The 24,781-nt window shown below is 46.7% G+C and overlaps 2 protein-coding genes across 4 annotated transcripts; one reads left to right on the forward strand and one right to left on the reverse strand.

Moving 5' to 3' along the window:
• The first annotated feature begins 1,647 nt into the window (after window positions 1-1,647).
• On the forward strand, window positions 1,648-3,011 carry LOC103642586 (IQ domain-containing protein IQM6). Of its 2 annotated transcripts, XM_020545720.2 has the most exons (4): window positions 1,648-1,902; window positions 2,021-2,109; window positions 2,193-2,266; window positions 2,546-3,011. In XM_020545720.2, exons 1-4 carry the CDS (start codon window positions 1,865-1,867, stop codon window positions 2,747-2,749), a joined length of 405 nt encoding a protein of 134 aa, XP_020401309.1. In that variant the 5' UTR covers window positions 1,648-1,864; the 3' UTR covers window positions 2,750-3,011. The 2 variants fall into 2 exon arrangements, with proteins under 2 accessions (XP_020401309.1, XP_020401310.1); XM_020545721.2 differs by lacking the exon at window positions 2,193-2,266.
• Window positions 3,012-7,287: 4,276 nt separating this feature from the next.
• LOC103641331 (uncharacterized) lies at window positions 7,288-9,144 on the reverse strand. 2 transcript variants are annotated; one of them, XM_008664677.4, is made up of 3 exons: window positions 8,646-9,144; window positions 8,352-8,432; window positions 7,288-7,858 (listed from the first exon to the last, which is right to left on the reverse strand). In XM_008664677.4, the coding sequence occupies exons 1-3, from the start codon at window positions 9,057-9,059 to the stop codon at window positions 7,658-7,660; spliced, it is 696 nt and encodes a 231-aa protein (XP_008662899.1). In that variant the 5' UTR covers window positions 9,060-9,144; the 3' UTR covers window positions 7,288-7,657. The 2 variants fall into 2 exon arrangements, with proteins under 2 accessions (XP_008662899.1, XP_008662900.1); XM_008664678.4 differs by lacking the exon at window positions 8,352-8,432 and having other exon boundaries at window positions 8,646-9,134.
• Window positions 9,145-24,781: the final 15,637 nt, after the last annotated feature.

Consider the following 24,781-nt stretch of genomic DNA (forward strand, 5'->3'; position numbering starts at 1 on the left):
GCCTGCACCCCTCGTGGGACAAAAAGCATTCATGGCCCCCTCGCAGGTGACGAGGGAGGCGAAGGACATGAAGCCCGTCACAATGGTCGGGAGCACCAGCAGCTCATTCGAGGAAGCGAAGGCCCGCTTCTTGGCCAGGCACCTCGAAGTCAGCAGTCCGCGCACCCAGCTCGTGGTACGCGTCCACAAACTGCGCATGCGTCCGCTCGACCTCCGCGCGCGTCGAGGACTCGGCCTTGTCCACGCGGCCACGCAGGGCGTTGAACCTCGCCTCCAGCTCCTCGGCGCGTTGGCGGGCGAGACTGCCCTCTGCCCGCGCCACTTTAGCTTCGGCCTGTGCATCCTGCGCATCAGCGATGGCCTTGTTCGCCTCCCTCCTCTCCTCCGCCAGCTGGCGCCGGAGATCCGTCTTCTCGGCCTCCATGGCGGCCACCTTCTCCATCAGCCACTACAAGAAATTTATCCTTTTATGACAAAATACTTAATGACAAGGTCAGTTATCGTCATATAATGTCACATAATATGATGGAATTTTTTGAGTCGTCATAATTTCATGAGACCATGAAGATTTTATGACGATTGTGTTTTTGTTGTCACATAAGGGTACGAAGATTCGTCATATATTGTCAGGCGCCAGAAGCCGGTAGACGGTTTTACTTTTATGACGCTTAGATGTGCCTTTATGTGATGATTTGGCGGCGTCACTTTATGTTTTTTCCAAAAAAGGACCGTACCCCTTTCTGTTGACCGCATTCACTTTCCCATCTCCCGCCCAAGATGACCAAAATTCCCCTCCTACCTTATCCTCTCGGCTGCTCACCACCGCAGACAAGTCTAGTCCTCTCCCTCCCCTCAACCTAGCACCGCCACTCGCGCCCACCACGCCGTCGCACCGCCGCTGGTGAACGGATCCGTCCATCCCGTACACCAGCCATGTCCTGACACACTGACACACACCTGGTGGAGGAGGAGGCACCACCTCCGTCCGCCGGCGGCGCAGGGGAGGAGTCGGCCATCCTCAGGGCGGCGCTGGGCTCCGGCAAGCTGCGCATCGAGGGGTCGCTGAGCTTCAAGCGGGCGCAGGCCGCACTGCAGGTGGAGACCGAGATCTCCATCCGGGCCGCCGCCCTGCCCGCGCCGGGACCGAGACCCTTGCCCAGGGGAGCTCGGTTCGCCGGCTCGGCGGCCGCGGACAGCCCCAAGCACGAGGGTGCGGCGCTTAGGCTGCAGAAGGTGTACAAGAGCTTCCGCACGCGGCGCCAGCTCGCCGACTACGCCGTGCTCGTGGAGCAGAGCTGGTGGAAGCTGTTGGACTTCGCGCTGCTGAAGTGTAGCTCTGTTTCCTTCTTCGAAGTGGTCATTTGGTTTTTTAATAAAACAAAAATGACTGAATATAATTTTATATACCATGCCTTCCCTTTCCAGTTGCAACGAGGCAGCCTCGCCGGGGCGCCGAAGCAGCAGACGAAGCTCCCATGGAGAGCGCTGCCATGGCCTTGCTCCTGCGGGGAACAAGTCTGGGCGAGGAGGAAGAGGAAGCAGGCGGCACGGTACTACCGGAAGTCCCCCCAGTGGCAGCCCATATCAAACTTCTATGATATCATGGTAACAAACATGTCAAATAACTTTTAACCAAAATGAGAATGTAGCCAGGTGTACCGAATCTTTGGCACAACGATCAGGGATCTATTTCGCAAATGAACGGAAAGGTAGCACAATTTTTTTTCTTTCTTTTTCTTTTTGTGCTAGTGCCAGTATTGTGGAACGAATTTATAAGGTTTGTGGGTTGGACTGCTAACATTTATGTTCGAATTTGGACGCCTCTCTCTCTCTCAGGTTGGAAAGGGGTTGCTGAAGGACGAGAATGCTCAGAAGCTTGCGTTGCAGCACTGGCTGGAAGCGGTGAGAGAAACACGATCTAAATAAATAGTTTTGTAGTTTACACATACTTTTTGCGAATCTATAAACAGTTAGTTTCATAGTACTAGCTTTTCAAACTGAGATTTGTTTTTAGGAGCAGATTGACCCACGGCACTGGTACGGCCACAACCTTCACTGCTACTACAACTGCTGGCTCCACTCCGAAAGCAAGCAACCTTTCTTCTACTGGTGAGTGCTGGCTGCTACCATACCATCTCGGCTACGACGGTCATTTGAAGCTGACGGTCTTGGTTTTGGTGTTGATTGAGTAGCTAATTCTGAGATTGGCCATCTGATTTCTGAGATGAGCTCCCATGTTCATAATATTTGCGCTGTGCTAAATGAGGTATAATCAATAGGTGCTTATGCTCCAATTCTTTTATGGTGACCATCTAAAATAGAAAACAGCAGGACAATTGCTATGTCATCAAACATGATCATCATCAGTACTGGGGTTTCTTTAGGCCATGTTATTAGTCTTGACCTGTCTAGGCAGCATTGATGCATGTTCATGTGTTCTTTTTCTTAAACTGTAAGTCATTATTTGACTATGTTGTATTGCTGTTGGCATGTACCAATATTTCATGGCAAATCTTATATCCCAAGTTTTTTATATGCTCAACAGGCCGCACTTGAAGAAATCTTATATCAGTTTGAGGAAAAACTCCAAGCTGAAAGAGAGGAAGCTGCTAGGAAGCAGGAAGAGTTGCAAGCACAACTACAAGCTCAACAGGCCGCACTTGAAGAAAACCAAAGTTTGCTGCGCCAGGCCCAAGAGGAAGTGAAGGGGATGCATACCAAGTTTGAAGAGACCAATGCACTGCTATGAGCTGTCCTGAAACTTCAGAAAGATTGAGGTAGGGATGCATACCAAGTTTGAGGATGATGCCTTTGCTTAAGGTTTTTCTACCTTGCTAGAACATATCTGTGGTTAGAACTTTGTCAGAACTAAGTGCAATCTGTTTGAATGCTTCAAACCTTTGTGGTGGAACCTTTGTATGTTTGAACCTCTGTTGTGGAAGAACTAGTGTGCTGGAATTGTGTATGACTTGTGATGAGAATGTTGTGTATGATGGCTTTTCTGTGTATTATGATTCTGTGAGCTATCATGAGAGCTCAGTGTGTCATCACTGTATGGTCATTGTATGTGGGTGCCATAAGTGACGATCCCAACTTTAGATGACGCGTTGACTGTAAAAAATGTGACAGATAACACCGTCATATATAGCAACAATATGTGACGGACGAACGCAGCCATCACAAAAGGTGATGACATTATGTGATGGTACTCTGAACAGTCGTCAAAAGGTACATAATGTGACGGTTGTTATATGACGACCCTTATGACGCAGCATTTTCGTCATAAGATGCTTTTTATGACCAATTTTGTACTAAACATGACATTTTTTTGTAGTGAGCCTGCGGTTCTTGCTCTCCGCAGCCGACTTCTCCCGCACAGCACCGCATGCTGTGCCTGGAGACGTTCGACCTCGGCAGCAACGTCCACAGTCAGGGCACCCGACGCGACGAGATCGGCGAAGTCGGCCGCCTAACAAATAAACCCATGAGACCCGAGTCCTCACAAAAACAACAAACATCGAAGTCCAACACAACTTACTTGCTTCAGCTGCTGTGACAGCTGCTGCGACGCTTCCCTCAGTCGCTGAGACATGGACCCCGCCACGTCCTTAGCGGCAGCGGCCGACAGAATCTCGCCGCTCGCGCAGAAAGTGGACCACGGGTCCCGCGCGGCACCCTTCGCCCCCACCATCGTCGTTGGTGAAGTGGTCACCACCGGAGGCGGGACAACAGCCAGTTGCCCCTCGCCCGAACCTGCACCATGACACTGGTTAAAGACCTCGTCGAGCAAAAAAAGAAGAAGAAGGTCTTAACTTACCAACAAGATAATCGTCGACACTGATGTCCGTGCCGAAGTCGGCAATGCGTCGCGCCGGCGAAAGCGGCCTTCGCCCTTTCACGACCTCGCCCAGGGGTGGCTTGCTCCCGCCAGAGGCGGCAGCCTTCGTACTCGCCGACGCCTTGCCGTGCCCGGGGGCGACCATTTTCGCAGCCGGCACCGGCTTGCTACCGCTAGAGGCAGCAGCCTTCACGCTCCCCCGCGCCCATTTCACCTCGCGCATTGGATCCGCGATCCTCACGACCGCCCGGCGCTTCTGCGCAGCATCTTGACGATCCTTCTCCATCACTGCCGATACAACAGCAGCAATATTCCGCCGTAAGGAAAAACCTTCAAGTCGCGTGCCATGCAGGACGTAAAGAAGTCTTCACTAGCCGCGCGGCGGATCGGAACATTCTTGGGCCATCGACCCCCGGTAACCTCCAGCATTCGCGCCGAAGACTCCCGGAGCTCGGGCGAAGACATCCTTCCCCCGAGGGCTGCGCACGTCCCCATCAAATCCACATCAAAACTTTCAGAGACCCCCACCCCCCACTGCAATACCTAATTTTCTCTTCTTAGTGGCCGGGGCAGCCTCCTGCGAAGGCCCTTCCTCGGTCACGTCCACTGGTTTCTTCCTGCGGCGGTCGGCAGCGTCCTCCCCGAGATAACCACCGTATGGCAAGCAGTTCAATTCGAAGACCCGATTCAATCTAACATTGGACCCTCGGATATCCCAACTCCGTAGGCCCTCGGTCCTCGACACATAGCGCCCACAATCCTCACTGCACCGTCTTCCGCTTCACGCACGAATGCGGCGGGATCCCGGCCATGCAAATCCAACGCGAAGGCCGGACTTCGCACACGCTGCCCGCCCAAGGAGGGCATCTCGCGAGGGCATACTTCGCCCAGCGCCCAGCCATGCACCAAGGGCCATACCCAATACCCGATAAATTCCTCAACTAAATCGCGCCCGCTACTCATGCGGGCCGCACACTGAAGGGCCCCTTCGTCTTCATCATCCTCTGCCACCTCAAATTGCGGGTACGCCGCATAATAATGGGAGCACATCACGGCCACGGGAAGCCCTGGGTGGTCTTCGACTTCACCTTCGAAAACATAAAACCAGAAATCCCACCAGTTGCCCCACTTATTGCGGGCACAGGGAACTAACTCCACGACTTCGATCAAAGTCTTTCCGGTCCTCGGAGTAAACGTGCACGATCCGAACTGTGCAATCTTATGTCCAATTTTCCTTTTCTGCCAATGCAGACAGTAATGTTTGGCGAAGACCTCCACAGAAGGCTGACCACCATACGAGGTCACTGCCCAGACATACTTCGCCAGGGCCACCACGGCATTCGGAGTCAGCTGGTGGACCTAGACCTCAAATCTCTGCAGGACCTCCGCCACAAAGCGATGTGCAGGCAGACGAAGGCCAGCGGTGAAAAACGCCTCAAAAACGACCAACTCGCCCTCGGGCTCGGGAACCTCCTCCGCCCCCGGGACACGCCCCACTCCGCTGCCAAAATATCCAAGCTGCTGCATGTCCTGCACGCGGACCGATGAAATCCGTGAGACGCCGAACTCCACCGTATCACCCGGACGTAGCTCCTCCGCCGCCACGTTGCTCAAGGTATCCTCGGACGACACGTCGGCCGGCAGCGTAGTTGTAGCAGACGAGGAAGAAGACGACATGGCTACGTACCGTCGGCGGCGGCGAGCGGTCTGCTTGACGCGGGCCAGATCTCCGACGAGCAAGAGCAAGGAGGGCAGGCGAGCGGGCGAGCGGTTTTAAAAGGAGGCTAGGGTTTTGCGGCGCGCAGAAAGAAAACCTGACACGCGCCGCCCCACCCTCCTTTTTATACACAGGATGCGACGCTTCGGGAAACCCGCAGTCCAACAGTACCGCGTCCGTCAACGGTCACATCAAAAACCCCCGCGGAACCACTTCGAGCGAGGGCAGCGTCTCCACCATCTAGCGACGTCTTCGACACCAGATGACTTAGTCGAACTGGTCACTCGGAGGGCAAATGTTGGGGCGAAGGCGAAGACGCTACCCTTCGCTCCAGCCTTCGTCTATCTCGCTGCACCAGCGGAAGCAAAACGACCGGCGAGGTCCACCCTTCGTCTTCTACACTATAAGACGAAGGCCTACGACGACGTCGCCCCGTCCCACGCCCTCGCGAGACTTGGAGGCCCACGTGGGATTCGGCCCATTGTAACAGGCCCCGCACGGAGAGGTGTGTTACGGGCCCGATTTGTAATAGCTTTTCTGTAATGACAGTCTGTAACCCTCCTTTATAGGAATATTCCGGGGATAGTCCAGGTGCCTGAGGGTACATGCGTCCTTACATCGAGACGTTGGGCACTCAGGCACCTATAAATACCCCCGTACAGTGCCCTTGAGAGGCCAGATTAACAGAACTATTGCCATCTCGAGTTGGAACCTTATTTACGTTGCTTTCACTCTCCCGTTGGATCAACTTGCCCAGGAGAGCAAGTTCCAACAGTGTTAGTACGCGATTAGAGCAACCACACAGGTACCTGTCTTAACACAGTAGGAGTGGGTACCCTAGTTTGGAGGTACCGACAGTTATCCTGCTAGAAATATTTAGAGAACCATTTTCTTTGCAATTCACATAGACAAACCCTCTAGTATTAATTGTAATATAGGGGCTTGGGATTCCAACAAAGGAACGACACATAAAAAGAAAATTTTAATTGGAGTAGCGGCACTGTTTTGGTCCATTTGGCTTTGCCGCAATGATGTCGTTTTTGAACTTAAACAAATACCGTCAATTCTGCATATTATTTTCAGAGAAACACATTGACTCTGATTTTGGAGATTGCTGCATAAAAAAGATTCTCACCAAAAAGTTCATTCCTTGGAGGGGGTAGCCATGCATGGAGACCTTCTCATGCCATGGATGGCGATCTAATGCTAGGATATATTGTGGTTGCTCAGTTTTGTTTATGGTTTTAGTCAGATAATTGTTATCTTTCTCGTAGTTGTTTGTGGAGCTATAACTTTTTTTTGTAAGGTTGTATGCATGAAAGTGTAAAAGGCCTGAACTTGTTACGAATCATTATATAAAAAGTTATCTTGAGCTGAGCTCGTATGTCTCGATTAATTTGGTTTGATTCTTGCACACATCAATGCAAGGTCCCCCCCTTCAATTTGCACACATATGAAAACGATGGGAAAATGTTCGCCCGACAAATGCGCGTGCACCCATGCACGCACAGCTTCTACACACATACACATGGGATATTCGGACGTCTTTCGTTTTCATGCAATCAATTAACAAGAGCCGGGCCGTTGCCATTTAAAAACATGCCCCTGATACCACATGTCGTTTTCGTGTCATGCACTTTCGGTCGACGATCGTGTATGTATGCATGTATCTCGCGCGCGGTCGTGAATTCATGACGATCGATGAAACCAAAATGAGCAAGGGAAAGGAAGCTAAGGAACAGATAGATAGATCAACAACTAGCTAGCTCTCAGGCATGCACATGAACAGAACAGAAGAGTGTAACTGATGATAACAATCTTGGTCACAAGATAGATGGAATAGACCCCATATCTAACATAGCATTGCGATGTCTCACCTACCATCGAACCCACCCACAGCAGCCTGTACCTCTTCTCCTTAGCTTCTTCTCTCATGTGTGAAGTGAAAGCTAGTAGCTTTTGTACCCTTTTCACAAACAGGAACGGAATGGCTAACCTTCACAAGACTCTCTAGCTGCTACCTTTAATTTTCTCATGTGTGCCAGTGTGTACTACATGTATATATGCATGTGTGTACGTACGTAGGGTGTTGTTGTTTTCAGCTAGCAACCAATGAATTTGTTGGCATCGCCATCAGCTATACACGAGAAGCAGGCATAGGCCGGGCCGACCAAATTAGGCCTGCTTATTTCTTCCTCAGCTTCATCGTCGTTGCTATATGCTGCACTGTCTTCCTTGACCGCCGCCGTGTCTGTTCTTGTGTTTGCCCCGTTGTTTACATCACCGCCTGTACTGTTCTTCCGCTGTAAAATTCAGGAGAATGTTTGTACATCAAAGTGGGGATTTTTTTTTTAAAAAAAACTGCTCTTTGATTTGCCTATAAAATATCAAATTAACTATATCAAAGCTAATGATGAATCTCGTTAAAGAAACAAATGATGAGGCTCTATTATATTATATTCTGTAACAATTAAACTCATATGGTGGACACACTGCATGCAAAAGAACTTAAGAACATACTTATCACAGACTATAAAATAAAGACTATATAAAACATATGCTGCAATTAAGTTAACTAGTCACTAGCTAGTGCTGTTTTCGTTTGCCAAGCAATAAAATAAATATAAAATAAAGACTATAAAACATCTGCAATAATCAAGCTAAGTTAGCTTATCAGACTACTGCAAAACAAAGAAAGAAAGAAAGAAAGAAAGAAAGAAAGAAAGAAAGGAAGGAAGGAGGAAAAAGAGCAATGGCAAAAAGAAGGTTCGTCAGAAGAATTTCGGTTGGGGTCACCTTAGAACGCGAAATCTCAGCACAGCAACTCGTTTTCGTCTGGTGGTGGGTCGCGTCGTCGGGATCCCTCAACTCAATCAACTGAAACCAGCATGCAATAAAATTCACTTCTGCTTCCACGCCAGCAAATCAAATCAAATCGAATCAGATCTCCCGAACCAAATAAACACTAGCCAAGTTTTAATTTGTAAAATAAGCATGCAGCACACTCACACACAAAAAAAGAAAAATCTTTAGGGTAGGTAATTAACAATTAGCCTGTGACGATGATTGGGCTAGCTAGCTAGCTCTAACCTTAGGGCTACTGATAGGAGACGTGGCGGTATCCTCCAAGGACTCATCGTGCAGGACCTTCTTCCTCCTCCAGCCCTCCCTGAGGCTCAACCTTCTCGACACCACCACTACTGGCGGGTCGACGAGCACCGGTGGCGCCAGGCATGACGACGAGGCTCCCACTCCAGCGCCACTACTGCACTCCGCCGTAGAGCTGCGGCGGCGCCCAGCATCGTCGTCGGTGGATGGACCATCACCAGCAGCAGCACGGCTCACGTCCCCCTGCTTGCGTCGTCGTCGCTGCTGCGTCTCCATGAAGTAGTCGATGTAGGACGTCCAGCCACTCTCCTCGCCGTCGTCACCGGAGCAGGAGTGGCCGCTGGCGGCCGTGGAAGAGAGGTCTTCGCCGCCTGCTGGATCCTCCTCCATGTCCATGATGAGGGGTTGAGGAAGCAAAAGGCGCGCAGGTGGTGGGGCGGGGGTCGTCGAGGTGAGGTGTTGCTGTCCCTTTATATACACGGAGACGGAGCCAGCGGTATTGAATTGAATGAATGGTGGTGTGACTTCGCTGTGTGTTGGTCTGTCTGTTGGAGGCCACAGCAAGAAAAGAGAGCCTACAGTGATTCGTGTCGGAGAGATGAGTGCGTGGCTGAAAAAATAAAATAAACCTCTTCTTAATTATATATATATCAGTGCAAACAAATTCATTGATTAATTAGTGTACCAAAAGGGTGCAATTTCTCAACTTTTGACATAAGTTAACATCAAGCAGTGGCGAATTAGTTGCCAGGTCACAAGGTTTTCCACAGAAACCAATCGATTAGAGGACGGCAGTAATAACAATAATCACGCATGTGTAGTGCCTGCTACGTACTGCATATACTAGCTAATCATCTATAGCATAGAGAATGATAGAGTTCGTGCCACCACCACCAACCATCGTCATCTCTGAAACCGAGGCAGTAGACGTGGCGTGCCATGTCTGCCCTAGCTAGGCAGAGCAGAGGCAGAGAGGGCGGAGGACAGCAACACAGCGGGGAGACGAACCAAGCAGCTAGGGGGCTAGGGCCGCCATTAATTAATCTGTGAGCTGAATCGGCCTGGGGACACGAAGGGATGGCGGCCATTGACGTCTGAGAACGACGCACGACAGAGGCAGCAGCAGCACGCCGGCGCGCGTACGTCGTCGTCCTCCTCCTTCCATGGATGATTCATCACGCGTACGTATACGCACCCAGAGGCGCCCCAAAGTCCAAGTGAACAGACCACACGAGCGCGAGCGCGAGCGCGAGCGCTGGGGCTTTCCTTCCTCTGCACCTGATGCGTCACATCAGATCACGCGTGTGCATGTGCATGCTTCAGCAGCCATGCGTGTATCCATTGGCGTTGTCCTATGACAAACCAACCAATCATTCCTCGAGAGAGTTGGATAAGCTCCTTACCAGTGCCTCAGAATTTGCTAGCTAAGTAGTATTGATGTTTATCGGTACTCGCTATGTACCAAAATTAGTTGTCGTTAAAGTATTATATATACCGGTCAAATCTTATTAAGTCATATTAAGTTTAAAGAAAATATTTGTAATATTTATTTTTTTTATAAAATTTTATTATAAAAATAAATTCAAAGATCTATCTAATGGTACTAATTATTATAATCATTACCATATACTATTAATATCGATATTTTCTTGTGTGTGTATTATTGTGTAATGACACTATCGGTGCCGTGAGTACCAGATAAGTTGATATAGTGAGGGATATATAGAGTGAGAGGCACAGGTTAGAGCTAGGGTTGGCAACGGGGCGGGTTCGGGTCGGGTGGATCGTCCACGGACCCGCCCCCGAAACCCGAATTAAAAACTCGACCCGAACTCAAAATATGATACAGGTGAAAACACAGACCCACATCCGAACCCGATGGGGGACCCGTAACCCGATGGGGGACCCGTGGACCCGAAAGACAGAGCAACAAACACAATACACAATTCACATTTCACAGCAACAGGCAACAGTCAGCAAATCCTTTGCAGTCTGCACAACACAAACTGGCGCACAACATGACAGCAAGCACTAGTGTTGTAGTGCACTACACCAAAATGCTTAACTTCCTAGGGCCTAAACCGTAGGAAGTTAGAGCTAAACTCTCGGAAGTTATAGAAACCGTCGGAAGATAGCAAATTCCGTCAAAAGTTATCCTCTCGTAACATTTTAGTCGGAAGTTACGCTAACTTCCGAGAGCCAAAGTTTCCTCTCGAGCCAAAGTTTCCTCTCGGAAGTTAACGGATAACTTCCTAGAGCCGAGCAGTCCTCTCAGAAGTTAATGTTTGACGCCGTCCGTTCTGCGCTGACGTCGTGTGAAGGCTAACTTCCGACCGTTTTAATTGTCCTCTCGGAAGTTAAAATGACCAGCACAAAAAATGCAATTTAATTTTCATTATTCACCACATTAACAACCACATATATCACAATATACCAAAATGACAGCCACAATATACCAAAATGACAGCCACAATATACCACAATATATTTAACAACCATAACATACTAAATGTCACATATAAAGTACAAAAGTCTGGCTAGAACAATCCACAAAAAAGTCCCACAAGTTACATCCACCTCGACATAACAATTCATAATAGTCTCACAAGACACAAGTTTCAAGTCTCACAAAACACATAGAATGGAAGTCCACTACTGTCGATCAACATCAGGAATCAGCGAAGAGTGATGCTCGCTACCTCCACTGGCGAACAACGCATTGACAAAGTCTAAGCCATCATCTTGTTGCTGCACCGGCAAGGTAGCTGGAGGGGTCTCATATACCTGTACAAATGACATTCATGGAGTTACACCATAATATAACAAGTAAATGATGAAAAATTTGCATACCTGATGTTCGGTAGGTGGAGGTGGAGGTGGGGGGCATCGGAACCTGTATCCCTTGGGCTTGTGCTAGTTGCTACCAAATTGTCGAACACATTAATGTCAGTGTTTTAAATCAATACATAACTTAAAATGAAAGATCTTTTTGAACTTACTTGTATCAGTGCTTGCTGTTGTTGAAACTGAGTAGCATAGTATTCTTGTTGCGCAGCATATTGCCTCAAGTATTCCTCCTAAACCCTTTGCCGCTCCTGATGTTGCCTAAGCTCTTCTCGTAGTCGCTCAACTTCTGCAGTATCCTGAGTAGAGCGACGAGAGCTACGAGCAGCTGACCTCGACGAACCTCCCCTCTGAACCGTCACCTGGCTCGAGTCGATGACGTTATCGAACATCGAGTACCTTCAAACAAGTAACATCACAACAAATTTAAAATAAATGTATTGTACTTAAACCGATGAAACAAGATAAGGTATGTAGAGTCCATACCTTCCATGGGGTTTTCCACCACTTGCATACACAACCTGAGGATCAATAGGTGCGATCCTCCAGTCATAGTCCGGTCCATGCTGACTAGACATCGCCTCACCATATGTAGCCTGCATACAAAAGAACAATGCCATCTTACATACAAAATTTCATATGAACAAAATCTACCAAGCATTTCAAAACACTCACCAGACGATCTGTTGCCTTTTGGCTACACAACACATCTAGGTTTGCAGGATCTGGTCCTCTGTGCCCCCTCAGGTATACTTGAACATCACTGGGCACTACACCACTGCTAGCTTCCTGTACGTACATTTGACAAACATTATAATCAGAAATTACAGCAAGTCAACTACAATCAACAAAAATAAAATAAATTGCACTTACCATTCGTTTTGCCAAACGAAAGTGATCATCACCTCCATACTTGTGATACGACTCGGTTCCACGATTGGAACTTTGTCGCATAGACTTTGCCTTGAAATCATCCGAAGCCCAATAACGGCATAAGGCACGCCAAGCAGCATCATTGGCGACTATCCATGGAATCGAATGCTACGGAAACACAATTCATTTACAAGTAATTGTATCATATACAAGCAACGAAAATTTTTCTAACACAAGCAAAAACATCAATTACCTGAAGAAAATTTTGCTCAATCATAGAAAGTCCATACTGTGACGCCTCGCTCTTAGTGGCTGCACGTCGTCCTTCACTACTCAACATAGCTTGATTAATCACCTGGATTCGAACATAGTACATCATATCTGCAACAACATCTGTCGCGTTCCTATGGAACACAGAGTGTGCATGCTCGGTATGAGTATCTCCATCAGGCAACTTATAATGTTTCTAAAAAAAGAAACATAGTCAAGAATCCATAATATGAATCAATCATTGAGCTGATAACTTGGCAAGAAGATTGATAAACATACCCAGAAGTCGTGCCAAACTGCACCTTGCGCATTCCCATGTTGCGCGTTAACAACAAGGCCGTATTGATCCCATCTTGTGACAGGGACCTCAATACCATTCTCAATCACCAATCCAGGCCATCTCATACGACAGATATTGCCCAACACTTTATTTACTTGCCTTACACGATCTTTGCCGGTGAAACTACTATCCACCCAAGCCCTAACAACACAAGCACAATTGTCAAATTCAAAAAATAATCGTTTATCCTCAATGTGTAAGACATAAGAACAAAGCAAAGATGCTCTTACCCATCTCTAGATGGTATTATCTCAACCTTGTTAACTGGTTCTTTAGGAGGGGGACCCAACTAGTCTTTCGTGGCTTCCGGACCAGTGAAGACCCTCCAACTCCCCCGCTTCCAGAACCTCCTCCACTAGCTCCCCCAACTCTCGACCCTCCATCTCCTGGCCACCCACTTGCATCCTTGGGTCATTCATCCCACCCTCTCTCTACCTCCCTACCCTGGACATCCTCAACATCTTCCACTTGTATCCTCTCCTCTGTCTGTACCTCATCTTCAGACTCATCCTACAGAACAAAATTAATAATTTAGTTATTCGAAATCATACAAATATTACATTACAAAACAAATATATTAGTTACCTCATCCCTCAGTACGCTGACTGTCTGGCCTTGCAACTCTGGAACATGCTCCAACAAAGCTCTACGCCTGCTCGAGCTTGAACTAGTGCCCTAGAACACTAAGTCCTCCTTTCTCCCAAAAATGGAGGCTCTCCTCACTAGTCCCTTAGCGAGCTGCTTGACCTTTTTAGACATCCTATTATTAAAACAAAATCAAATTAGTAAATGAGCATAATGTAAATGAACATAAAGTAAATGAGTATAATGTATTGAAATGAACAACAAATAAATAATTACTTTTTAGTCGTATTCAAAATCAGGATCAAATTGTTTTCTTCGATTAGATGTTATCTTCTTTGACTTCCGTTTCCGTTTATTGGGACTTACTACATCTTCAGTATCTCCCACTAATGATTCTGGCAAAACCTCAGTATCTATATTAAAATTGGCCGGAAGTTCATCTTCTTGGTAAATTTCTTCAACTTCCGCCTCGAACCATTCACCCTTGTTGTGTAACTATTCACGAGGATTAACTTTGTACACTACCCATGTGGCTTCCAGCTTTCTAGATGGATATGGTATGTAGTACACCTAGTCAACTTGGTGAGCAAGAACAAATTTGCTACATGCACTTGTTTTGAGCTCATGTTTGACTTCTACCATGCCAAATTGGTTTTCTACAGTCCCTTGATTGGGATCAAACCAATCACATTTGAAAAACACCACCTTAAGATTTTTGCTCCCAGCGAAGTTGTACTCGAGTATGTCATTAATAACTCCATAATAATTCATCTCTCTTCCACGATCATCGACTGCCCTGCATACAACTCCAGTATTTTTTGTCGCCGCAAATGGACGAGTACATTCAAATTTGGTCGAACGAAAACTGAAAGGGAATTAGGCTTACACCTATTTCCTAATTGATTTTGGTGGTTGAATTGCCCAACACAAATAATTGGACTAACTAGTTTGCTCTAGTCTATAAGTTCTACAGGTGCCAAAGGTTCACAATAAGTCAATAAAAAGACCAAGAATGAGTTCACACAAAAAGAGCAAGGGTCAACCGAAGTGCTCCCTGGTCTGGCGCACCGGACTGTCCGGTGTGCCACCGGACAGTGTCCGGTGCACCAGGGGACTCCAAGCTGAACCCCTCACCTTCAGGAATTCTCAGAGGCGCTTCACTATAATTCACCGGACTGTCCGGTGCACCACCGGACAGTGTCCGGTGCCCCAAGGGAGAGCGACTCTGAACTCGCCAGCTTCGGGAATCCGCTCCGCTAAAATTCACCGGACTGTCCGGTGTAACACCGGACTGTCGGGTGAGCCAGCGGAGCAACGACTACTTCGCGTGCAACGGTCGACTGCAACACATTAAATGCGTGCCTGCGCGCGCAGAGGACAGAGCACGCGCGGGTGGCACACCGGACAGTCTACAGGACTTGTCCGGTGCGCCACCGGACAGTCAGGCGGGCCCACAAGACAGAGCTCCAACGGTCGGAACCCAACGGCCAGGTGACGTGGCTGGCGCACCGGACAGTGTCCGGTGGCGCACCGGACTGTCCGGTGCGCCATGCGACAGAAGCCTTCACCAAACGGCTAGTTTGGTGGTTGGGGTTATAAATACCCCCAACCACCCCACATTCAAGTCATCCAAGTTTCCACATTTCTACACCTTACAAGAGCTATAACATTCAATACAAGACACACCAAAGAGATCAAATCCTCTCCCAATTCCACACAAAGCTTTAGTGATTAGTGAGAGAGATTTGTTGTGTTCATTTGAGCTCTTGCGCTTGGATTGCTTCTTTTTTCTCATTCTTTCTTGCGATCATCTCAATTGTAATCAAGGCAAGAGACACCAATTGTGTGGTGATCCTTGCGAGAAGTTTGGTTCCCAATTGATTGAGAAGAGAAGCTCACTCGGTCCGAGGGACCGTTTGAGAGAGGGAAAGGGTTGAAAGAGATCCAGTCTTTGTGACCACCTCACCGGGGAGTAGGTTTGCAAGAACCGAACCTCGGTAAAACAAATCCTTGTGTCACACTCTTTATTCACTCACGATTTGTTTTGCGCCCTCTCTCTCGGACTCGTTTATATTTCCAACGCTAACCCGGCTTGTAGTTGTGATTAAGTTTGTAAATTTCAGATTCGCCCTATTCACCCCCCCTCTAGGCGACTTTCAATTGGTATCAGAGCCCGGTGCTTCATTAGAGCCTAACCGCTCGAAGTGATGTCAGGAGATCACGCCAAGAAAGAGATGGGGACCGGCGAGAAGCCCATTACAAGCCACGGGAAGGCTCCATCGGGAGAGTCCTACAACAAAGGGAAGGGGAAGGAAAAGGAATCCCCTTCACACAAGTCGCGTCGGAGCGGTGACAAGAAGAAGATGAGGAAGGTGGTCTACTACGAGACCGACTCCTCGTCGCCATCCACATCCGGCTCCGACACGCCGTCCGTAACTTCTAAGCGCCATGAGCGCAAGAAGTTTAGTAAGATCCCTCTACGCTATCCTCGCATTCCTAAACATACGCCTTTACTTTCCGTCCCATTAGGCAAACCACCAACGTTTGATGGTGAAGATTATGCTAGGTGGAGTGATATGATGCGGTATCACCTAACCTCACTCCACAAAAGTATATGGGATGTTGTTGAGTTTGGTGTACAGGTACCATCCGTAGGGGATGAAGATTATGATGAGGATGAAGTGGCCCAAATCGTGCATTTCAACTCCCAAGCCACAACTATACTCCTCGCCTCTCTAAGTCGAGAGGAGTATAATAAGGTGCAAGGGTTGAAGAGCGCAAAGGAGATTTGGGACATACCAAAGACCGCACACGAAGGAGACGAGGTGACCAAGATCACCAAGCGGGAGACGATCGAGGGGGAGCTCGGTCGCTTCCGACTTCGCCAAGGAGAGGAGCCACAAGACATGTACAACCGGCTCAAGACCTTGGTAAACCAAGTGCGCAACCTCGGGAGTAAGAAATGGGATGACCATGAGATGGTTAAGGTTATTCTAAGATCCCTCGTTTTTCTTAACCCTACGCAAGTTCAATTAATTCGAGGAAATCCTAGATATACACTAATGTCTCCCGAGGAGGTAATATGGAATTTTGTGAGCTTTGAATTGATGATCAAAGGCTCAAAGAAGATCAACGCGCTTGATGGCCCCTCCACGTCCGAAGCACAACCGGTCGCATTCAAAGCGTTGGAGGAAAAGAAGGAGGAATCTACATCAAGTAGAACACCCATCGACGCCTCCAAGCTCGACAACGAGGAGATGGCGCTCATCATCAAGAGCTTCCGCCAAATCCTCAAGCAAAGGAGGGGGAAGGACTACAAATCCCGCTCCAAGAAAGTTTGCTACAAGTGTGGTAAGCCCGGTCACTTTATAGCAAAATGTCCTATTTCTAGTGACAGGGGCGATGACAAGAAGGGGAGAAGAAAGGAGAAGAAGAAGTACTACAAGAAGAAAGGAGGCGATGCCCATGTATGCCGCGAGTGGGACTCCGACGAGAGTTCCTCCGACTCCTCCTCCGACGAGGACGCTGCCAACATCGCCGTCACCAAGGGACTCCACTTCCCCAACGTCGGCCACAAGTGCCTCATGGCAAAAGACGGCAAAAAGAAGAAGGTTAAATCCAAATCCTCCACTAAATATGAGTCCTCTAGTGATGATAATGCTAGTGATTAGGAGGATAATTTGCGTACTCTTTTTGCCAACCTCAACATGCAACAAAAAGAAAAACTAAATGAACTAATTAGTGCCATCCATGAAAAGGATGAACTCTTGGATACCCAAGAGGACTTCCTAATCAAGGAAAACAAAACGCATGTTAAGGTTAAAAATGCTTATGCTCTAGAAGTTGAGAAATGTGAGAAATTAACTAGTGAGCTAAGCGCATGCCATGATTTAATTGCCAACCTAAGAAATGAGAATGCAAATTTAATTGCTAAGGTTGATTCCAATGCTTGTGATGTTTCAATCCCCAATCTTAGAAATGATAATGTTGATTTGCTTGCTAAGATTGAAGAATTGAACATTTCTCTTGCTAGCCTTAGGATTGAAAATGAAAAATTGCTTGCTAAGGCTAAAGAATTAGATGTTTGCAATGCTTCCATTTCCAACCTTAGAAGTAAAAATGATATATTGCATGCTAAGGTTGTAGAATTAAAATCTTGCAAACCCTCTACATCTACCGTTGAACATACTTCCATTTGTACTAGATGTAGAGACATTAATGTTGATGTTATCCATGATCACCTAGCTTTAATTAAGAAATAAAATGATCACATAGCTCAACTTAATGCTAAGATTAGTGAGCATGACTTAGAAAATGAAAATTTTAAATTTGCTAGAAGCATGCTCTATAGTGGGAGACGCCCTGGCATAAAGGATGGCATTAGCTTCCAAAAGGGGGACAATGTCAAACTTAATGCCCCTCCTAAAAGATTGTCTAATTTTGTTAAGGGCAAGGCTCCCATGCCTCAGGATAACGAGGGTTACATTTTGTACCCTGCCGATTATCCTGAGAGCAAAATTAGGAGAATTCATTCTAGAAAGTCTCACTCTGGCCCTAACCATGCTTTTATGTATAAGGGTGAGACATCTAGTTCTAGACAATCAACCCATGCTAAATTGCCTAAGAAGAAAACTCCTAGTGCATCAAATGATCATAACATTTCATTTAAAACTTTTGATGCATCTTATGTTTTAACTAACAAATCCGGCAAGGTAGTTGCCAAGTATGTTAGGGGTAAACACAAGGGATCAAAGACTTGTGTTTGGGTACCCAAAGTTCTTGTATCTAATGCCAAAGGACCCAAAACCATTTGGGTACCTAAAGTCAAGAACTAAACTTGTTTTGTAGGTTTATGCATCCGGGGGCTCAAGTTGGATCATCGATAGCGGGTGCACAAACCACATGACAGGGGAGAAGAAGATGTTCTCCTCCTACGAGAAAAACCAAGATCCCCAACGAGCTATCACATTCGTGGATGGAAATCAAGATTTGGTCAAAGGATTGAGTAAAATTGCTATATCACCTGACCATTCCATTTCCAATGTTTTTCTTGTAGATTCTTTAGATTACAACTTGCTTTCAGTTTCTCAATTATGCAAAATGGGCTACAACTGTCTTTTCACAGATGTAGGTGTTACTGTCTTTAGAAGAAGTGATGATTCAATAGCATTTAAGGGAGTGTTAGAGGGTCAGCTATACTTAGTAGATTTTGATAGAGCTGAACTCGACACTTGCTTAATTGCTAAGACTAACATGGGCTGGCTCTGGCATCGCCGACTAGCACATGTTGGAATGAAGAATCTTCATAAGTTTCTAAAGGGAGAACACATTTTGGGACTAACAAATGTTCATTTTGAGAAAGACAGGATCTGTAGCGCATGTCAGGCAGGGAAGCAAGTTGGGACTCATCATCCACACAAGAACATCATGACGACTGACAGGCCGCTGGAGCTCCTACACATGGATCTATTCGGCCCGATAGCTTACATAAGCATTGGCGGGAGTAAGTACTGTCTAGTTATTGTGGATGATTATTCTCGCTTCACTTGGGTGTTCTTTTTGCAGGAAAAATCTCATACCCAAGAAACCTTAAAGAGATTCTTGAGACGGGCTCAAAATGAGTTCGGCTTAAGGATCAAGAAAATAAGAAGCGACACCGGGACGGAGTTCAAGAACTCACAAATAAAAGGCTTCCTTGAGGAGGAGGGCATCAAGCATGAGTTCTCTTCTCCCTACACTCCACAACAAAATGGTGTAGTGGAGAGGAAGAATAGAACTCTATTGGACATGGCAATAACCATGCTTGATGAGTACAAGACTTCGGATCGGTTTTGGGCCGAGGCGGTCAACATCGCTTGCTACGCCATCAACCGATTATATTTACACCGAATCCTCAAGAAGACATCATATGAACTCCTAACCGGTAAAAAGCCCAATATTTCATATTTTAGAGTCTTTGGTAGCAAATGCTTTATTCTTGTTAAAAGAGGTAGAAAATCTAAATTTGCTCCTAAGACTGTAGAAGGCTTTTTACTAGGATATGATTCAAACACAAGGGCATATAGAGTCTTTAACAAGTCCTCAGGACTAGTTGAAGTTTCTTGTGACGTTGTGTTTGATGAGACTAACGGCTCTCAAGTAGAGCAAGTTGATCTTGATGAGATAGGTGATGAAGAGGCTCTGTGCATCGCGCTAAGGAACATGTCCATTGGGGATGAGTGTCCTAAGGAATCCGAAGAGCCTCCAAATGCACAAGATCAACCATCCTCCTCCACGCAAGCATCTCCACCAACTCAAAATGAGGATGAGGCTCAAGTTGATGAAGGAGAAGATCAAGAAAATGAGCCACCTCAAGATGACGACAATGATCAAGGGGGAAATGCAAATGATCAAGACAAGGAGGATGAAGAACCAAGACCGCCCCACCCAAGAGTCCACCAAGCAATCCAACGAGATCACCCCGTCGACACCATCCTCGGCGACATTCATAAGGGGGTAACCACTAGATCTCGTGTTGCACATTTTTGTGAGCATTACTCTTTTGTTTCCTCTATTGAGCCACACAGGGTAGAGGAAGCACTACAAGATTCGGATTGGGTGTTGGCGATGCAAGAGGAGCTCAACAACTTCACTAGGAACGAGGTATGGCATTTAGTTCCACGTCCTAATCAAAATGTTGTAGGAACCAAGTGGGTATTCCGCAACAAGCAAGACGAGCATGGTGTGGTGACAAGGAACAAAGCCCGACTTGTGGCCAAAGGATATTCACAAGTCGAAGGTTTGGATTTCGGCAAAACCTATGCACTTGTAGCTAGGCTTGAATCAATTCGCATATTACTTGCCTATGCTACTTACCATGGCTTTAAGCTTTACCAAATGGACGTGAAAAGTGCCTTCCTTAACGGACCAATCAAGGAAGAGGTCTATGTTGAGCAACCTCCCGGCTTTGAAGATAGTGAGTACCCTAACCATATTTATAAACTCTCTAAGGCGCTTTATAGGCTCAAGCAAGCCCCAAGAGCATGGTATGAATGCCTAAGAGATTTTCTTATCACTAATGGTTTCAAAGTCGGAAAGGCCAAACGAAGTATATTCAAGACATTCTAAACAAATTTGGGATGAAGGATGCCAAGCCCATCAATACACCCATGGGAACAAATGGGCATCTCGACCTCGACACGGGAGGTAAATCCGTCGATCAAAAGGTATACCGGTCGATGATAGGCTCTTTACTCTATCCATGTGCATCTCGACCGGATATTATGCTTTCCGTATGCATGTGTGCAAGATTCCAAGCCGACCCTAAGGAAGCTCACCTTACGGCCGTAAAACGAATCTTGAGATATTTAGTTTATACTCCTAAATTTGGGCTTTGGTATCCTAGGGGATCCATATTTGATTTAATTGGTTATTCGGATGCCGATTGGATGGGGTGTAAAATTAATAGAAAGAGCACATCGGGGACTTGCCAGTTCTTGGGAAGATCCTTGGTGTCTTGGGCTTCAAAGAAGCAAAATTCCGTAGCTCTTTCTACCGCCGAAGCCGAGTATATTGCCGCAGGTCATTGTTGCGCGCAACTACTTTGGATGAGGCAAACCCTTAGGGACTATGGTTACAAATTAACCAAAGTTCCTCTTCTATGTGATAATGAGAGTGCAATCCGCATGGCGGATAATCCCGTTGAGCATAACCGCACTAAACACATAGCCATTCGGTATCATTTCTTAAGGGATCACCAACAAAAGGGAGATATCGAGATTGCATATATTAACACTAAGGAACAATTAGCCGATATCTTTACCAAGCCATTAGATGAACAAACTTTTAACAAACTTAGGCATGAGCTAAATATTCTTGATTCTAGGAATTTCTTTTGATGTCTTGCACATATAGCTCATTAATATACCTTTGATCATGTCTCTTTCATATGCTATGACTAATGTGTTTTCAAGTGAATTTCAAACCAAGTCATAGGTATATTGAAAGGGAATTGGAGTCTTCGGCGAAGACAAAGGCTTCCACTCCACTCCATAACTCATCCTTCGCCGTCGCTCCGAGCAACTCTCCGTCTTTGGTATAATCTTCACTCATGTTTTATTTGCCAAAGGAGAGAAAGTAGTTAGAAAGGGCTTATATTTCACTCAAAGTATTCGTTTTTGGCGATTCATGCCAAAGGGGGAGAAAGTATTAGCCCAAAGCAAAACGACCGCACCACCACCTAATTTTAAAACTAATGATTTTCAAATTGGTATCTTATTGTGTTCAAAGGGGGAGAAATTAGTATTTTCAAAATTGATATCTTAAAACCCTCTTGAACACTAAGAGGAGGATTTCATTGAGGGGGAGTTTTGTTTAGTCAAAGGAAAAGCATTTGAAACAGGGGGAGAAAATTTCAAATCTTGAAAATGCTTCGCAAAATCTTATTCATTTACCTTTGACTATTTGCAAAAGGACTTTGAAAAGGATTTACAAAAGAATTTGAAAAAACAAAACATGTGGTGCAAGCGTGGTCCAAAATGATGAAAAAATAAAGAAACAATCCATGCATATCTTATAAGTATTTATATTGGCTCAATTCTAAGTAACTTTTGCACTTACAATTATGCAAACTAGTTCAATTATGCACTTCTATACTTGCTTTGGTTTGTGTTGGCATCAATCACCAAAAAGGGGGAGATTGAAAGGGAATTAGGCTTACACCTATTTCCTAATTGATTTTGGTGGTTGAATTGCCCAACACAAATAATTGGACTAACTAGTTTGCTCTAGTCTATAAGTTCTACAGGTGCCAAAGGTTCACAATAAGTCAATAAAAAGACCAAGAATGGGTTCACACAAAAAGAGCAAGGGTCAACCGAAGTGCTCCCTGGTCTGGCGCACCGGACTGTCCGGTGCATCAGGGGACTCCAAGCTGAACTCCCCACCTTCGGGAATTCTCAGAGGCGCTTCGCTATAATTCACCGGACTGTCCGGTGCCCCAAGGGAGAGCGACTCTGAACTCGCCACCTTCGGGAATCCGCTCCGCTAAAATTCACCGGACTGTCCGGTGTAACACCGGACTGTCCGATGAGCCAGCGGAGCAACGACTACTTCGCACGCAACGGTCAACTGCAACGCATTAAATGAGTGCCTGCGCGCACAGAGGACAGAGCACGCGCGGGTGGCACACCGGACAGACTACAGGACTTGTCCGGTGCGCCACCAGACAGCCAGGCGGGCCCACAAGACAGAGATCCAACGGTCGGAACCCAACGGCCAGGTGACGTGGCTGGCGCACCGGACAGTGTCCAGTGGCGCACCGGACTGTCCGGTGCACCATGCGACATAAGCCTTCACCAAACGGCTAGTTTGGTGGTTGGGGTTATAAATACCCCCAACCACCCCACATTCAAGCCATCCAAGTTTCCACATTTCTACACCTTACAAGAGCTATAGCATTCAATACAAGACACACCAAAGAGATCAAATCCTCTCCCAATTCCACACAAAGCTTTAGTGATTAGTGAGAGAGATTTGTTGTGTTCATTTGAGCTCTTGCGCTTGGATTGCTTCTTTTTTCTCATTCTTTCTTGCGATCATCTCAATTGTAATCAAGGCAAGAGACACCAATTGTGTGGTGATCCTTGCGGGAAGTTTGGTTCCCGATTGATTGAGAAGTAGGGCTAGGCATTCGGGTTATATGGATTATTCGGTTCGGTCTATTCGGGTTTCAAAAAATTCGGGTTCCAAATAATGAGAACCGAACCCGAACCTAAATTTACAGGAACCGAACCCGAATAGACCGAAAAATTCGGGTTCGGTTCTTCAAAAACCTGAACAAACAAACAGCCACATTGCTCCATGTTATTATTTTTAATCGCTTGGAGTAAACTACAAACTGCAACTTGTGAACAGATACAACACCAGTCTAAGAGCATTGTACAGAGGCACACAGCAAGCAAACTGCACCATCCATCTACCATCACCTTGTAGCACAACACCAGGAAGTTGGAGGCTTGGAGGAGTTGAGGGGATGGGGCCTGGCGGGTGGCAGCTGGGCGGCAAGTGAGAGCTGGAGGCTTGGAGCAGTTGAGCTGAGCGCACGCCGGAGCCAGAAGCTGCATTCGGCGGCGGGTGGCGGCGGGCTGCGGCTTGGGGCGGCGGGCAGCTGACTTGGGACTTGGAAGACTTGTTCGACTAGGGTTGTGGTTAGCTCATCGTGAGGGCCTGAGGGACAGGGACACTGGGCCGTGGGCCGCGGCTATCAGCCATTTGGCTTGCACGCCTGGCGTGGTCTCGCTGTATTTCGGTTTTTTTGGGTCTATTCGGGTTAGGCAGGATACAAACCGAACCCTAACCCGATGACCGAATAGATAGGATTTGTGGACCGAACCCGAAACCGGAAAACCGAAAACCGACCATTTCGGTCTATTCGGGTTCGGGTTCGGTTCGGGTTCGGTTAACAGGTTCAAAATGCCCAGCCCTATTGAGAAGAGAAGCTCACTCAGTCCGAGGGACCGTTTGAGAGAGGGAAAGAGTTGAAAGAGATCCGGTCTTTGTGACCACCTCAACGGGGAGTAGGTTTGCAAGAACCGAACCTCGGTAAAACAAATTCTTGTGTCACACTCTTTATTCGCTCACGATTTGTTTTGCGCCCTCTCTCTCGGACTCGTTTATATTTCCAACGCTAACCCGGCTTGTAGTTGTGATTAAGTTTGTAAATTTCAGATTCGCCCTATTCACCCCCCTCTAGGCGATTTTCAAAAACGAAACCCCTTAATGTCGTAACAACCGTAGCTTCTGACTTTTACGATTGCGTAAGACATCTGAAGCAAGTCCTCATCTAAATTTGGAATTTTGTCACACTGCCAATCAGATGGTGAAATTAGATTTCTAAAACAAAATATATAAAGTATAACAAGAGTGTTAGGTTATTTACATAAGCTCGCAACCAATTAATGAAATTGGGCTTCCCATGTCTTCCTCGAAGCACGTTTTCATACTACCTCGAGGACAATTTCTCATTAAGTTGCGATTGGAATTCTCTGTTACAACAAGTAAACAAATGAGGTGCGGAACACGATTACTATATATATACACAAATGACAAATTATATTTCATCTTACTTGAAATATGGGGTCATCTCATCCATATTTTCATACATATAGAGCAAAGCGTCCAACTTTTCTTCGCGCTCAGGATGATATTCCATGGATGCTCCGACAGT

The sequence above is a fragment of the Zea mays genome, chromosome 10 (assembly GCF_902167145.1).
Source record: "Zea mays cultivar B73 chromosome 10, Zm-B73-REFERENCE-NAM-5.0, whole genome shotgun sequence".
NCBI lineage: Eukaryota > Viridiplantae > Streptophyta > Magnoliopsida > Poales > Poaceae > Zea > Zea mays.